The 17,500-nt window shown below is 40.2% G+C and overlaps 1 protein-coding gene across 2 annotated transcripts in view; it reads left to right on the top strand.

The window, feature by feature from the left end:
* The window catches only part of ZAR1 (zygote arrest 1), an 84,272-nt gene that overhangs the window by 52,063 nt on the left and 14,709 nt on the right, over positions 1-17,500 (top strand). The window contains exon 4 of one of the 2 annotated variants that reach the window (XM_044055518.1): positions 9,891-9,949. The exons of the other annotated variant lie outside the window; for it this stretch is intronic. Coding sequence (XP_043911453.1) covers positions 9,891-9,905 — 15 coding nt within the window. The 3' untranslated portion in view covers positions 9,906-9,949. The remainder of the gene's footprint in view (positions 1-9,890; positions 9,950-17,500) is intronic. 2 annotated transcript variants of the gene reach the window in all.

The raw sequence follows: 17,500 nt of genomic DNA on the forward strand, positions 1-17,500 counted from the left end.
TTTGGTTGCTTTGCTGTAGGTGGTGTGCACTTTGGTTGCTTTGCTGTAGGTGGTGTGCACTTTGGTTGCGTTGCTGTAGGTGGTGTGCACTTTGGTTGCGTTGCTGTAGGTGGTGTGCACTTGCGTTGCTGTAATCGCATACAAAATATTAGCAAATAAAGCCAGCTTTTTCTTTAACACATTGTATCAGTGCCTTACTTGCCAACTGTTCTAAATATAAAGCAGAGAAAAAAGGACACCCCTGCTTGGTCCCTCTAAATCCTTTTCAGAGAGGAACCCTCTGACCTGGATTCTTGTCAGTCCTTCATAATTAACACTATTATGTCAGGTAATGCAAATGATTCCACTGCTTTATAAAATCCTAGCTTACACTTGGCAGACGCTTTCTCTGCAGCAATACCCATCAACAACAGCATTCTTGTATTCTGCTTCCCCCGGATCATTAATGTCAAATGTTCTGTTTGCTAGTGTAGGCATAAGGACTTAATGGTTTAAAATGTGAAATGGGTCTATCCTGAAGCTGGGTCTGTCCCTCTTTGGGTAATGCAGCCAGCCACCACCTTAAACTGTTGCTTCCTCTCAAAACATCTAGATTTTGCATTCCTTTTTTTCTATAGACTACCTGCATTAGTGTTTGAGCTCATTCTCATAAAATTTCTAATATCTCGAACCACTATAGGATCTTTTTTTGTCTTCCTTTTACTTTTTGTTCCTCCACTTTGGCAACAACCTCCTGTTTTTGTTGAACAAATGTTTGCTTACCACCACTTTTTAAAGCTGTACATACATTCCAAACCATCTTATTCCCTTTAGCACTCACATTTTCTTATCTTTTTATAGCTTCCTTTAATTCTACAGTACCTTAACCTTTCAGTCTCTCTCAACAATTCCTATTACCAAGACGTATTTATTTCAACTCTGTTTTTAAAACTTTCATTTTATCCTATCCCACTTGGTAGCTATCCTTTGATCTTTCCTAATAACTCAATTGCCACTGCCCATTTTTTAACCACTACTCCCCAAAGATGCATAGAAAAATGCCAGTTTCATTTCCCTATGCTAATGGACATGTTTTAAGCTTTCAATTAAAGTACGTTCTATGAAATTTCTATCCAGTGTAGCCCAGTCATAAGTCAGTTCTTCCATATCAAATATTCATAAATTTCTTCAGAAATCTATCCTTTCCCTTCTAGGTCTCCTTTATGCATCCTCACTATTACAAATCCAGTTCAGTCCCCACCTATTAATCCCTGCTGAAAACTGATTTTTACCAAAAATGCATCAAAATAGCAGTTTTTGGTGGAATATAAATGCATACCAGCATAATCCTGTCATGCCAGTAGCCCCTTACTACCACAAACCTACCACTGTATTTTTTCCTGTCACTGTTTGAGCCCCTCTAGCAATCAATATTCTCCTTTTGTCACTGATTCTGCTGAATATCACATGCTCCTTGCTATCCAAATGAATCTCCTGCAACACTGCTATATAATTCAACATGTTCTTGCTTGTAGGACCATTCATTTCCCAAATTAGCACAGACAATAGCCATTATGATAGTGGTTGCTGCCCTCTATTATATGACTGTTCTTTTGAATGCGTATTCCAAATGTGTACACTGGCAAGTTCATCTCTCATTTCAACCGGTCGCATTATTTTTCAGGACTAAACCTGGCTAAATATTTTACCCCAGTCCTCTAACTTCACACAAACATCTATGTACATCCCTCAGATGGGGTAATTGCCCGAAAACTGAACCCACAGATATTACCTAAAGTGTATATTGCAGCCTGTCACTCCTGTATTCAGTTTGCACCCTTTCAGATAATAGAACAATGCACAATTCACTTTTTAATGCATTAAAGTAAGCCTGCTAGGGATGTTGCTAGGTTTCAATTACCCAGTTTGACATTCAGTGAACTGCTTGCCTCTTGTACCTTGAATCTAGTTTCTGAGTTCTTAAAACTCTCTGTTTTAATTGATTGCACCTGCAGACTGCTTTGTCAGCAATAATGAAATACTAACCACTTTGAAACAATCTTTACACTTTACGCTTCAGTTGGAAACGCTGCACAGAGTTCTGGTCAGCTGCCTTCAGGTGTAGATTTATCTCCAATAGAGCATTTGCCAAGGGAAAAAAGTGAAGGACTCTGCAGACTTAGCCAAAGACATTACTCCAGACAACCAGCCATGTAAAAACAAGGGAAATTTATCTCCACTCTAAACTCAGTACACTAAATCTCCCCAGCAGCCTGATATCACATCGAACTTGTCCAGCCTTCCTTATAGTGCAACGCCTAGATCTTCAGTAACTGCTGTATACTAAAAATACTAGATGCCCCAAACATACAAATCTGCCTTACAATATTGCGTGCAATTGAGATGAAATGTCTTGTATAGATCTTTTACTTGGGTTTCCCTTTAGTGCCCTAAACAGTCACCCACATGTTTGGTCAACAAAATTCCAGTCTTCTGATCTTATTTTGGGTTTCTTTGCAAAGCAGTTTTTCACAAATGTGACTTTTGAAGGCTTAGTCTTCCATTTCTTGTTGCTGGTCTTCCTGAGCTCCCTCTTCCATCATCAGATTCTGGTTAAATGCAAGGTACTTCTAACTCTGACTATTGTGCTTTTTTTTTTTCCCCTCTGCCTTTTCCTTTGGAACACTGGAAAAGGTTTCAATGGCAATGTCCTGAGCTTTATCAGAAGAATGAGAAGCTTTCTTCTTGCTGTCTTGCTCTCTTGGAGAAGTTATTTACTCTTCCAGCCTGTTCTGCATCAATGTGTTATCCTCCAGTAAAAAAACTGGAGATGCAACAGCTTGAAAATCTCTCCCGCCTCTAGACTATCCTTGATTTGCTGGGCCACAGTGGTGGAGTGGTTAGCATTGCTGCCTCACAGCAAGAGGTTCTCTGGTTCGATCCTCTGCTGGGGTGCCTTCTGTGGGGAGTCTGCATGTCCTCCCTGTGGTTGCGTGGGTTTCCTCCGGGTGCTCCGATTTCCTCCCACATCCCAAAGACATGCTGTAGGTGGATTAGACACTCTAAATTGGCCCTAGATGCGAGTGTGTGCCTTCTGTGGAAGGTTGGGCGCCAGGCTGGCAACTCTACACTGTAAAACTCCACTGCCAATCATGAGCAGACAGGTGATCCGCTGTGGCGACCCCTAACTGGGAAAAGGTGAAAGTGGTTTCAATGTTTAATACTTTCTCTGCAATATTTTTTCCTTTATCAACTTTGTGCTGGTATGATTGTATCTGGGCTGCTTTGTCATGGATGGGTTTGGGGCATACACACTGCCCTTTTGGGTTTGGGACATACACACTGCCCTTTTCAAAAGCCTGATTAACAAAAGTCCAGTTATACTTGTACCTTTTTATGAAATTAATGGTGTCTTCCTTCCACTTAGCAAAGCAGAAAAGTTCTCTTTGTGATCAGTTTTCCATTTCTAATCAGGCTTTCCTTCCTTCCAACCTCCAATTTTTTTCAGTTTATCTGAAATAGCTACTTGAAATGGAAAATATCTCATGTACAAGTGATATTAAAAGCTTTTTCTATAATTTCTCCAGTACAAAAGATGAAGCCAATTTAATATCACTTGTACATGAGATTTTTCTATAATTTCTCCAGTACAAAAGAAGCCAAAGATGAAGGTTTAACTGCTTTTTGCTGAAGTGCAGGATTCTTCCTAGGCAATTCTCTACCACCTCTGGCTCTTTGCCAGCAAAGTAATTTGGAGAACCATACAGGTAGCCAGTGATCTGAATTTTGCATATCTCAATATCCCTCCTTCACTTCAGTTTTCATACTGGGAAGGCTGGAATTGTGCTGCTGTTTGGTGTGCAGCTGCATTGGAAGTTGACCAAAATACATATAAGCTGAGATTCTGAAGTTTCATTGTGAGAGGTAAATGAATGAATGTTGTGGTATTTGGAAGACTGTCAAATAAGAGTGCTAGAAGTGTGTGCTTTTTTGACTATTTGATTCAAAGCCAAATCCAGTCCTTATGCTAAGTACTAGTACCATGCATAAGGTATATAGGTAACCTGTAAATAATTTCCCAGGCCCATGCTTACACACTTAAGAAGGGTATCAAAGATTTGGGTATCAAAGATTTGAGATGCACAACTAGACTTAAAAAGGTCGTCCTGATCATTGGCCTAATAAACATCTATGAACATAAGTGGCAGAAATAGACAAACTTTTTTTTTTAAACTTCTAACAATGGGGATAACTAAAGCCTGGAGAAGTGAGGGGCTTGTAAGTTATCCTTTGGAGGATTGCTTGAGTCAAAAGCAAGTATGAAGCCTAAGAAATCAGGAAATGTGGTGGTGTGGGTGGAGAGGTGATGCAGTGAAATGCTTCAATGTGAAAAGCAAGAGATTTTAGTGCCATGAGCATGGGAAGCCTCTGGGACATGTAACTGGGCTCATAAGAGATACCATTGTAATGAATGGACACGAAAACAGGATTGTATAAGGCTTCCTACTGTATGAAAGTGAGGAATATGCAAGGGGGAGAAGTTTAACAAATTTGAACTGTTAAGTGTCATGCAAAACTGTTACTAAGTTGACTAATTGTTAAAAATGGGGATTAACTGTACATGGAAATTTGGGTAAAATGAGAACTGTAATAGTTGTGTAAGGTAATATACAGCATCTGAATCTCAACTTTTAACTTGTTGGGGTGGGAGAAATCTGGTCAGGCCAAGGGGAGGGAGGGGGAGCACACTTCATTGGGTTTCACATTACCCCTTTCCTGAAGATTCAACTAATTTGCAAAAGTTTTTACAGAATCCCTTGGCTGCAAATTATTTACAGGTGGCTTGGTAGAAGAGATTTCCTTCTCTGGAGAGATGGGAGAGTTTTGTGGAGCAGTTTCAGAGAAGCTGTGGTCTTTAGTTTTGTAAGGGGGAGACAAGGGGTTGAGAGGAATGTGATCAAGACTGTAAAATGTTCTCTTGAAATGTCTGGAGAAGGAAATGGAGATCTTGTCATTTTTATGGATGAGAATCCAGAGTATGTTTACTGGAAACATTTTGCTATATAGAGGATTGACAGTGGTGGTCATGCACTATGCAATCCCCCCCCCCCCCAAAAAAAAATCTACAAGTGATTGGACAAATTACTGCGGATTGAATTTTTTCAATTGGGAGGCCATATTCTAGCTGACTACTACTTTGTCATAAGTTTCCCCCTCCACACCTACAAAAACTATATTGGGTGGGTGACTAGTAATTGGTGAGATGCTGCCCAAGTCAGATGCCGAGATTTAAAATGTGGGACATCTAGCAATTTGCATGATGTGCTCAGTTGTCTGGGACAATTTGTCTAAAATTGTTTTTGCTTTTTGCCATTGGGTGTACTGTGTAAGCCATTGTTAGTGCTGGAAAATGGCCTTCATACACTTCGCACTCTACAGATCATCGCATTCTACCATGTCTGCAATGAAGATATGGGGTTGAAATGGGCAAGATGGGGCACTGAAGTAGGGAGTGGTGATGGAACCGACTCCTGTGGGGCCCTTGGGGTATGGGAGAGTGGAACCTTTTTATAGTGGGACATGGGTTGAGAGCAATTTCCTGTTGTGAAGCCAGTGGAGGCAGCTTAGACTTGGTTCTTTACTCCATGTAAGAAGATCAATCCGGTCAAAGGTCTTGGAACAGTTGTGCATCTGTGAGGTGGACTTTGTCCATGCTCTCTAACTGTCATTGTAGTAGGTCCACAATGTTTGTTGGGGGTGGAGAATAAAATAGTCTAAAGTTGAGAGACTAAAAGAGCAGTCTATTCTCCCAAGTCTTTATATCCTTTAGGCCTTAAGTTTTGGTAAGGGTTTGTAATTAAAGTAATATGAAATTGTACAAATGAAGATTAGGAACGAGGAGTTAACTATTGCCCCATGGAGGAGTATTTAAAAGCACATGGTTAGCTTTGCCTGGCAGTGATTTTAGTAGTGGGGGGGGTTGAATTTGGGGCTAGAATGCCTAAAGGATAGGTTTGGAGGAGGGATGTATTTTTGGGGGGGCTAGTGTGAAAATTGTCAAATACAGGGGCCTGTAGCCTGATTTGAGACAGTATTTCTCTTTGCCTATCCAGTAGTGTGACTAGTTCTAGACTCATTCTGGATTAAGGATGAATTCGAGTTTGACTTGTGTGATCTGTGTCCTTTGGCAGATCTTACAGATCTAGCAACTTTTTTACCTGTACTAGAATGTTTCAGGACTGCCATATCTCTTGAGCTTGTATAATTTAGCTTGTGGGTGGATGAGTAATTTAGATACTATTTTGTGAATTCTTTTTGAAGCTGGTGGAGAAGGGTAGTTAATTTTTAGTACTTTTGTTGGGTCCATTTAACTCATTCGCTCCATTGGAGCTCAGGAAGTTTGCATTGCAACTTCCAATGGGCAGACCCCAAGCCTTTTGATAGAATCAAATTGTTCTCGCATTTCAAACAAATGTTCATATCTCTGGAACCGCAGGGGTTATGAAAAGTGTAAATGGCAAACCCTTCAGCACAAATTACTTTTTATAGTGGTAGTATTTAGGTTGTAGGTCTTAAACTGAATTTTTATAAAATCGCAGTAAACACTAACTATTTTGTAAACAACTTGCAATATCTCTGCAACCCTACACACACACTGTCAGCAGCATTTTATTAATCTAGCTGAGAGCATTCATGTGAGGTTAAGGAGTTCTGTCTTAAGTGTTACTTGGTTGTTGAGATATTTAGAAAAGTGAATTATACTTGTATAAATATGAAATCAACAGTTAATCTCTACTTGTACTAGACAAGAGGTCAAATATTAATGCACTTGTACTTTAATTTGCTGTTTAAGAAGTCTTTTAAAACCTTGTACATAGCATGGCTTTGGAATTGATGCAAATATGGACAAGCAATATTTGATGCCTAGAGTCTATGGTAGGAGTTAACTGCAAATGCACCTAGAGGCATCAAACTGATGTAATGAGTTAATGAGAATGGGAGACTAGGATATTTTTTTAGTTTATCCTAATCTACACTTCAAGGATGTTGGAGTCGTGGGCCAACTCTGAGTGAAGGTTCAATCCGACATGTCTTAGCAGCTCTGGTTAAGGAGGATAAAGCCATGGAGGGTGATTGGTAGCTTGAAATGCAGCCAACTGTGCACCTAGCAGAGGCTGGGTGAGATGGTATTAGGACTATAGCATTTGTACCACGAATGGGGATATGTACACAGTTTGCTAACTATATAAAAATCTCAACTCTCTAAATGTGCATACTACTTGTGGAGGGGTTTCAGAGAAAACACCTTGGATGGCTGCCTGATCTGATTTGGCATGAGAGATCAGGACCAGTGTGTCATTGCAAACAGGTAAAAACCAAGTAGAAAAGGATCTACTTGCATAATTGCTAGACATTGTGCTCAAGGCTTCTGTTATCACTTTTCTGGCTATGTTGACGCCATCTTATTTTTGAAATGCAGAAGTCTCACTTTTTATGGATACCATTTATGGAAACGCTACAAAATCTGTTTAGTGGAGTACTCTGGCTATATGTACAGATTGCGGGAAAATTTTCGTACTAAAGTAAGCACTCCTGTCTGCTTTGAAAGATGCTACTTGTGCTGCGCGCCTGTCAATACTGGAATACGAATCTGCCTGGAATCAGATGTGCCACTCATTGAAGTAATGTAACTTGGTGCTGGTAATTTTTTGTAAAGGTATTTGAAGAATAATGGTACAATTTCAGTACAAATGTTGACAGATCTGCATTACGTATCCCATTTAAACACCTCAATGGCCAGATTGGCATGTCTAAAACACTACTTCCAAACAAGCTTTGTTCGCAGAGTGAGGTCTCCGTTCTTCTACCTCCATGCTTTGGTTTTTAACTCTGGTTTTAATATCTGCTGTGCATGTTCTTCCCAGTAGGTTCTCTGGGGCTTTTCTCCCACCTCCTTGAATCATGATTACATCAATAGAACAGTCTAACCTAGGTCATTGCTGAAGATTGTGAAGGACCAATGTGTGGACAGTCATTCTGTGTAACTTCAGTTCTTCACCAGCATTGCATTCCTGCAGTCACACTTGGAACCAGATTCTAATGCAAGCAGCTGCCCTTTCTGAATGCAACTCTTGTCTCAAGGAGGAAAAATATCAAATGTAGATGCTGCAATTTCCCCTACTGGCCCTACAGAATAACATTTCTTCAAGCCTGACCACGTTAGTGTTGCCCCATGCTAATACTTAATGGTGCTTCTAAGGCTTCACACTTGCAAGGATTTGCTTTACAGATGTTCCCAAGAGCTGATGGGAATTGTTCATCATGATGGTACATCTTAGAGAGGATGGAGCTGTAGTTAAGACCCCACTCAACTCAAGCCCCAGTAGGACACTTTTTTTTATTGTTTTAATGTTGCTATGATCTTCAGATCCAGCAACTTACACTGTTGGCACAATCCTCTTGTTGGACTCTTGGTTGGAGCACCTTTACTCTGCGATCATGTGGGTTAAATATACTAGTTTCCCCCATTGGGAACTGGGGTAGTTGTGTGCAATTTCACTTCACTTTATGTAGTATCACTCTGCTGTCCATTCTGTCAAGATGTCAGGCCTTCCTCCTCTTTGATACAAGATTACAGGCCATAATGGCACTAAAACTTAATCAGTATGTTTTACAAAAACTGTTGCTTCTATTGTCTTGGACATTTTCTTCCAGAAACATAAACCAATGTTTTCAAGGAAGTGCATGCTAACACAAGATTGTTCACTTAAGGGTAGTAATGGCCAAATGAATTTCTGTGTGTAACAGTTAAAAAAAAAAAAAAAAAAAAAAAAAAAAACTTGGGTGAGGGTATGAATGCAGACTAAACCCTTGTTTTTATTTCTCACCACCCTAACTGATGGTCCCTGGAGTCTATACATTTTGAATAAGGTGGTAGTCCCATCTTCTAAACCTAGCTCTAAGGTCTCTAGACTACAGGAATGGAAGGACTTGTACCTTCCAAATGATGGAGTTGGGGTTTTCCAAGTGTCAGTTTTCATTTTCAGTTGACAGTGGGACTGTACCTCTGCATGTTACTTAAACCTATGTAGGGTTGTGGTGAAAATGTTCATGTGAACTTCAAGTGGTAGGGAATGGAAGAGGTACAATCTAAATTAAAAAAAATAAGGAGCAGCTGTACCCTGTAGTAAATCGTGAACATTATGCAGACACACTGAGGCATGAGGCTTAACCCATGTGGCAAGGATGTGATTGCACTTGGGCTTGAACACGTATTAAGGGTTTTACAGTAGACATTGGTGTCTACCTAGGTTGTATAAATTGTGCTCTTGGTAGGACCCCCACAATGCACAACTGTTTAACATGGAACTGGAGCACTAATGCACTTTAAGGCCAAGATAGAATTTTGTGCTTGTAGAACTAGTTAACACCTTGTGAACTTGTGTAGGAAGAGCCATGTTTTCTTTGTGTAGATTTCTTCCTCCAAGAGCTGCTGAAATACCTCAATGCACTGGAAGCGTAGTTCGGAAGCTAACTGTCTGCAACCTTGTCTCAGTTCTCCAACTGTAAGAAAATTGGATGTTGGTACTCATTTTCCTAGAACCTCCAAAGAAAAGACTGAATAGAGAATGACTTGTAACATCTAGCTTGAAATAACTTCCACACTGAGTGATTCAGTTGCTATACATGGCAAAATAATTATCTGGTCTCAGCTGAACTAAGTCTTAATGGTCTTTGGGGGTATTCCCATGGTGCTCTTCTGAAATGGAAGAGCATCTTTATCTGTGTGGTGTATAAAGGATTTAAAAAGGATTTAAATACTAAGTTTAACCAAGTAAGAACATGGTGCAAGAGTTGAAAACAAAACCTGTTTGGATTGAAACTATAGTGAGCTTTCACTTAACTTTCAGGAAATGGTCATCTAGGGTAGCCTACCACTGCAACACTTGGGGAGTCTGGACATGCACAGGTAAGTTGAACTACACCAGAATTTTAAATTTCCAATATAAACATTCTTGTAGCATTTGGTGCTAGGCCATGGAACTCCCTTAAACTGGTTTATATTTGGCTTCTCTTATTCTGAATTTGGTTGGTAATGGGGTTGGGGTTTAATGCAACAATGTTTTGGAAGCCCAAGCTGAAATGGATGGGGTGAGGGGTCCAAATCATTAGAAGTTGATTACTATATTGAGACTGCAAAAGAGACCTGCAGGAGCAATTGCAGGTTGACTGTCTTGGGCTGTACCTGTAGTTTACAGGTAGTATTAACTTTATGTAATGAGACCTTGCAGGTGGTTTTATACCATACAGAAGTACAACTGGACTTCAGGGTTAACCCATACTGTAGGGTTTAATTGTAGGTGGGGGGGGTGGGCACAAGTCACCCAGCTATGAAAGTGAATGTCATTGCTGTGTTTAGCATTAACTTACTCCACTTTCAGGGTAGTGGACAATATGGGGTATTGAACCACTTGCTAATCTTATGGTTGGCACTCCATTTACCTATCCCTGAGAGCTTGTAGTACACCTTTTAATGTGGTGATTGCTGGTATCATTGACTGTGGTGCCTCTTGCTTTGCCATGCATACATATTTTCCTGTGCCAGTATTACTGTTTCCCCAAAAGATGACAGACAATTAGGCAGAGATCTGTGCTTCATGAAGGTCGTCCTATCCACCATGTTCTCAGATACTGATGACTTCTCAGAAGCAATTATGTGCAGGTTCATATGGTGCAACTTTCAAAAGAAGTATCTTTAAATATTGAGTGAAGTTTCTGGGAGTGTTTATGTAAGAGACATGTCTGAATCTTAATTTTACAGTTAAGATGGATGTCTGATATTGTAGGTATTAATGCAATGACTTGGTGCTTTATGACCAAGCAGAAAAGCCTTGAGTAATTTAATGCTTTCTTCAAAGTGGCATGAGCAAGAGGCTTGAAAATTGAGGCATGATGTCAGAGGTGCCACAGAGCAGGCTTAAGACTGGTGTGTGAAGGATAAACTCTAGAGTTTTCTGGTGAATTGTACTGGCCTGGAAGTTGCAGCTGGTCACCACCCATTCTAAATATTTTGCTGTAATCTTGAGCCTTGGGCAGTTAGAACAGTCCAATATGACTCTAGTGACAAGTGTTTGGGACACTTAGAGTGAAGGTTGCCTTGCCTGGGTTGCCTAAGTTAAGCACTTTGATTGCCGGTAGTGACCCTTTATCAAACTTTTTGTATTGTACTTTAGCAACTGATAGGGTGTCCCCGGTGTCATAACTGGCTTGGTAGCTGCAGTTTTCACATTTTAAATTGGTGAATAAAAGGATATCGGTAGCAGACTAGTGAAAGGCCATAAGACCTCTGTTTCCTACAATATAATCAAGGAAAATGTTTCCCCAACTTCAGTTAAGGAAATTTCCTCAAACTTTTGATTTTTCTTTACACAGTTTCGTGAGAAAAGGTAGGCTAAAATTTACAGAATACTGTTTAGTGTGATATCAAAATTGGCTCAAGTAGGTTATATATGAGCCCTCTTATTTTTAAATTTCTGTTCAGGGTAGAACACTGATCAATGACTTTACAAGTTCAGCCCAAGTTATATCATGTAACATCTACTGTTTGGGATATACTTTTCTGAGGTGCAAGCAAAAAACTGTGATCTGTGGCTGACTAAGGTTGCAGAGGACTGCAAGCTGGGCACTGATAAATTTCCCCTAGTGATGTGAACATCCTCAAAGAGGGTCTTAACCAAAGTGACTGGTGCCAGAAACATGGCCTCAAACTGAATGCCAAGAAATGAATCATTATCCCCTTTGGGGAAAATGGTGTTCCCACTAATTACATAACTTACTAAGCACACAGTCAGTCATGAGGGACTTGGGCACTCTGATAGCAACTTTTGACCATGTTGCCTCCATTGTACAGAAATATTTCTACATGGCCCACCTCCTAAGTAAAGGTATTTCATCCAGGAACAAGGTTGTAACATCCCTGTACTCCTCCCTTATCAGACCCACTGCCCCCTTCAGCATGTACATTGCCAAGCACCTGCAGCAGTTGGAAAGACCAAAGAGGTTCTTGACCAGGAAAATCCAGTGTCTCAACTATCCTGTACAGATGGGCTAAAAGCCCTGTCCATTTACTTGGTCTCATACAGACTGCACAGAAGTGACCTGTGTCTGGCATACAAGGCTGTCTCAGACTCTGCCTTGGAGTTGCTGCATATCTGCAAGTTAAACCCCACTCATGCAACCCACATGCAAGGTCTCAACCTAGTCTCTGACATGAATAGCTTTGTGTCCCAGTGACTCCCCCATCTGTGGAATAGACTGTCTCCATGTTGAGCAGACTAACTCACTAGCCCTCTAAGAAACCTGGACGACTGGATGGGAAATGGAAAATATACCCCTGGGGATCCTGCCTGTGTCCCTGCTGGACAGGGAAAACTGGTGCAAACTGGAACATAGGTGAAATTCTTGGCAAGGCTTATAAGGGCCTCTGGGCTAATAGCCTAGTATCGTCCTATGAACAAAACTGTCATACATGTATAACCAAACAATATGTACAGTTAATGTAATTGGAATATAAAAAGGGGAATCAAGTTAGAATAGAAATACTGGAGATATTGGTAGTCTAATAGTGACACAAGTGAGGGAATCTGACTGTAGGGGGGTTAAAACCATAATGGGTGAGTTAATTGGGTGGATCAGGTATACAGAAGTAAAAGTACTTTGCTATTGGAGATGTCACTTGGTGACAAATTCTTTAAATGGACAGCTGTATTTTAACTATGGCCCAAACTTGGGAGTACTTTCAGTTATATCAGGAGGAAGTGACTGCTCTTTGGGCCAGTACAGAGAGCCAAGGGCTAGTAGAGTTCAGTTTGAGAAGGGGTTTGTAGGGAGGTACGAGATTTGACCAAGTTATTTACGTGGCAGTAAAACATCTGGAAGAGTGTCGAGTAAGGAACCAAGATTTGATCTGGTCTGTACTAGAAGATGCTTAACCTTGGAAAAATTAAAGCTGTGGTGGTCATTCCACAGTGAATTAGCTATGAATTTGTATCTTATTGGAGAGGGTAGGAAGGGTGGCAGGGTTTTTCAGAGGCTGATATTAACCAGGAGACCATACTAAAGTTTGGCAAGGAGATTCTTTGCCTGTAGCAATTGTTGCTGGATGTGTGGAACAGATTTTGTAGGTCCAGAATGGTGATCTTGACTCTCAACTCTGTCCTCTTTGTAAGCTTCGTGATTGGTCTAGCCAGATCCCCAAACATCTAGAGGAGATGCTGGTTTTACTGGGATTATTGCAGTGAGGGATAAAGGCTTGGGAAACTTGGATAGTGGTGCCAAGTACATGGACCTCTTTTTGGCATTGTAGTAGTTTAGCCAATGCTGTAGCTGAAGGTCCTCTCTGAAGTTGAGATTGCATGATGCATCTGCGTAAAGTACTGTAAGTGTGCCAGGTCTAGTGGAATTTCTGAAGACTGAAGAGCTTGCTAAAACAGAGCCGTGTGGGACTAGAATCAGGGATTGGAAAGACTATACTTGGTATGAATGGTTAGTTTTTGAACTACATAGTAGCATCCTGGCTGATTACAATGTCTTGAAGATGCAGAATGCTTTATCCATATTAGTTGGGGTGTTATGTCAAGGTTCATAGAGCAGTCTGTGTTCCTCCCAGCCCAGACTCTAAGCAGGTGGTAGGTAGTGTTTACTCCTGCCAAGACTGGGTAGGATGGCAATGGGGTGTAAAGGACTGCAAGAAAGATATTTTGGTACTCTTGTCAAAAAAAATTACCAAACATGTCATGGTATTGGTGATGTGGCAAATGGAACTGTAAGAGGGGAGGTGAAATTTCTGCAGTGGTACAAGAACCAAGGGCAGATATTGTCAGGTTTGGATGGGTGAGTTCATACAAACCTGTTAAAGTAGGGTTAATTGCTTTCGGGTAAGTGTAAGGTAAGGAGGATGATGGGCATTCTGGGAAGCTGGGCTGTAAATTACCAGATGGGCAGGGTATGTACTCTAGACCAATTCATTTAGAGTAGCTTGTTTCACTTTGTGAGCAATGTTTATGGGTGTGAAGAAGTTTCCAATTGTAGGTGTGATCGGAGTCTATGGATGGCCTCTGGTCATGTTCTCAAAATTTTTTTTTTTTTTTTTTTTTTTTTTGAGGCTGTAGTATGGTTCCCAAGAGTAATCACATGTTTCCACTAGGGGATTTAGGCTGTCAGCCATTCAGTTTTGACATCTTTCAGCAGCCTTATTGTCACGAGTCCTGAAGAGTAGTAAATCTTACTGGAATCACTTTTGGCATCATAAAGGGAGACTAGGGGATCAATCATTAATAGCAAACTGTAGAATGGGGATTTTGAGGGGGTCTTGGGTGTCTTCAAAAATCTATTTCTGCAGTTTATTATAACAAATGCACATTGGTTTATATCACTCATTTTAGTATTTAGAATTTGCAGCTTGAGAGTTAAAGGAAAGTTTAAACAGGATTTGCAATATGAAGTGAGGGGGAAACAGGCTTATGGTATACATTTAGAGAAGGTCAGGGAAGAGCATTGGTAAGTGAAGGGATAGTAAGAAGGTATAAGGGATGAAAAGGTGCTTGTTCACATTTGGGGATCTAGTTTATCCTGGTTTTGAGCAAAAAGTCACTTTCAGTGGCTTTGAAAGATGGGAGGGTATAGACCTGGTGAATACAGGTTAGGAGTTCCAGGCCTTGGACAACCTTGTACAAGAAAATGCCCTACAAATTGCTAGGTTTGTAGGAAGTTTTTGGTCACTTGATGGCAATGACTTGGAACATAGTTGTGTAGGATGTTTGTTTTTGTGTAGGATGTTTGTTTTAGTGCTGCAGAGTCAGATGAATGCTGGATAACTTGATAGTGGTAAGTTATGTTGTGCTAGTTGACCAATTTAAGGTTTTTCAGTGCTATACAGTGGTGGGTGAAAGGGGCATGTGCTGCAAATTTAGCAATTTTATTATAGCATTATTCAATTTTCTGTAAAGCCTGGAGGTTAGTATGGATGGGTGTGCCATAGAGAGGGGAGGAGATTGGTGGCAGGTGCGATCTGAGAGTTGTTTGCTCTGTAAAGCATCCCTAGTTTCCTTTATGCAATTTTGTATATGCAGGTCAAATGTAAGCTCATCCACCATCACCCCTAATAGTTTGCTATGAGAAGTGGCTTCAGTGGTTGTATTATCAAGAGGACTTTATTCATGAGGGTTTTGAGGGGGCAGTACTCCTCTTTGGGGGTTTGCATGCTTTGAGTTATGAAGTGGGTGATTTTTTTTTTTAGGTGTAATATAGATGTGCAAATGAGTGGAATCTGAGTTAGGGTGGCCTGTGTGGAAGTAGATGGTGAAAATTACAGGAGACAAAGGATAGAGCCTTGTGGAACACTGGTGGTGACTGTGAGGAGAGGGCATGGAGTGCCACTTTACTGACAGCCTATTGGACAGGTAGCTTGTGTACCACAGACTGGGCTGAGGGGGACCTAGTGAAGAAATTTAAAGTAGAAGTTTGTGACAAACTTGATAAGGCTAGAAATAAGATGCTAGTTTTGCCATTATTTCTAGCTTTTTGACCCTATCTATATAGGTTTGATGGGGAAATAAGACTGCTAAAGGTCTTCCTCTGCACACATGAAATTCAACTTTAATGTGACTTTCAGAGAGGGTAAATGAGATTCCTGGATTTTCCTATTGAGACAGGATAGGAAATACTACTGGATACTGTTTTTGGGTACTCTTGGAGGGTTATCAGCTGAAGAGCACTATTTAAAAGTTTTTTTATATAGGGTGTGGGGTTTGAAGGTGGAAGTGGATGTGGTTGTCAGGCAGGGTTGTGATTGGATGTTGAGGAATCCTTGGTTAGAGATGCTATACTGTTGCAATTTTGAGTGGTAAGTTAGGAGTTTGGGTTGACTGGGATGTAAAATGTTTTAATGGATGTCCACATTTTTTTGGGGGGGGGTTTAGTATTCTGAAAGTTGTAGCATAGTTTTCTTTGTGGTTGCAAAGCATTCTGAAGTTCTCAAGATATTGATGTTAAATGTAGGCATTGCCATGTAAAAATAAATAAGGGGAGGAGGTCTGGTTAAGAGCATGACAAATTGTTTTTCCCATGCTTTCATAGGGAATGATTGGGTTAAGAAACTAGGTATTTATCCAGTAACAAATTACAAAGCTTGTAAATGAAAGAATAATTTAACATATAGGCTTTTTTCTAGTAAACAATGTACCTTTATTAGTTTTGTCTGGTTTGCATGTCCTTAGAAGGCAATTTAGATGGCTTGGAGAAAGTGTTTACTGAAAGCATTAGTGTGTGCTCAGCTGTACAGTTAAGCTAATAGATTTCAGGGGGTTTTGAAGGGGGGGGGGTTCTGTTTAAGATGTGGCATAGGCTAGGCTAAAAATAGGTATGACACTGTGTATATAAAGACCAATCTGCCGAACAGTATATACATGTAACACAAGTTGCAACTAGACCTTTAACAAGCAGTTGTACATAAAAGGTGGTGGTAACTAAGAAAAATGTTGCTTTCTGTAATGCCTTTCAATCTGGTGTTGCAGATAAATATAACTAGTAGTGAACTATAAAGAAGCTATGCTACAGGAGACTCCTAGAAAGAACTGAATATGTGAATGTGATTTTCAGGATGGTTATTCAACAGAATATTTGGGACAAAGGAATAGTACTTCCAATCACTATTGGAGCTCCTCTTGCAATTAATATGAGAGGTAAAAATATAATGGAAGATGTGTAATACTAAAGGACTACTGGCAAGGGAAGAGCATTACACTGGCATGCATTTACACTCCACCTAAAACTGCTGTAATGGAGCTTAAGAAAATTCTGAGAAATCTGCTTTCAGCAAGGAATATAACTTATTGGTGGAGACTGGACTGGAATTTGGTTTGCAACAGTGAAGATGTGTCTGGGGGGGGGCCTAGAAGAGAAAATATAAGAGGTAGAAAGGAAAATATAACACAGGAGGGTAGATTATTTTGAAGAAATTTATGAAAATGTTTGGCATGGAAGATGTGAATTCACTACTAGGAGTTTGGAGTTAATTTGCATATTCAAGATGCAAAAACTGGGTAGGCTGGATGGAACTTCTCAAGAGCATGTGCATTTAATCGAAGGTCTTGAAACGCATCCAATAACTACTTCAGATCACGTGCCAATAATAAAAGCAAGGTAATGAAATACTGGTGGTTTCCCACCTATCGGTTGAAAAATTAAGGAATGAATTCAAGCTAATTTTATCCCACTCCCTAGTTATATTTTAAGTGGAGTTTAAAACTAGGGTGGAAATGAGGGCAAGGGAGATGGCCAAGTAGGAACAATTTAGAGGGACTGACAAATGATTGCAAAATAGGGTGAATATTCAGGAAAAAAAAGGAGCAACTGCAGAATACTAAAGAAAATAAGGCATTGCATCAATATGCACAAGTGTAGAAAGATTGCTGTTAAGCAACTTTTTTGATGCTTCTTGAGCATAAAATCTTGGGCAACA

Source organism: Protopterus annectens, chromosome 14.part0 (assembly GCF_019279795.1).
Source record: "Protopterus annectens isolate FY-2018-M chromosome 14.part0, PAN1.0, whole genome shotgun sequence".
In the NCBI taxonomy this organism is placed as follows: domain Eukaryota; kingdom Metazoa; phylum Chordata; order Ceratodontiformes; family Protopteridae; genus Protopterus; species Protopterus annectens.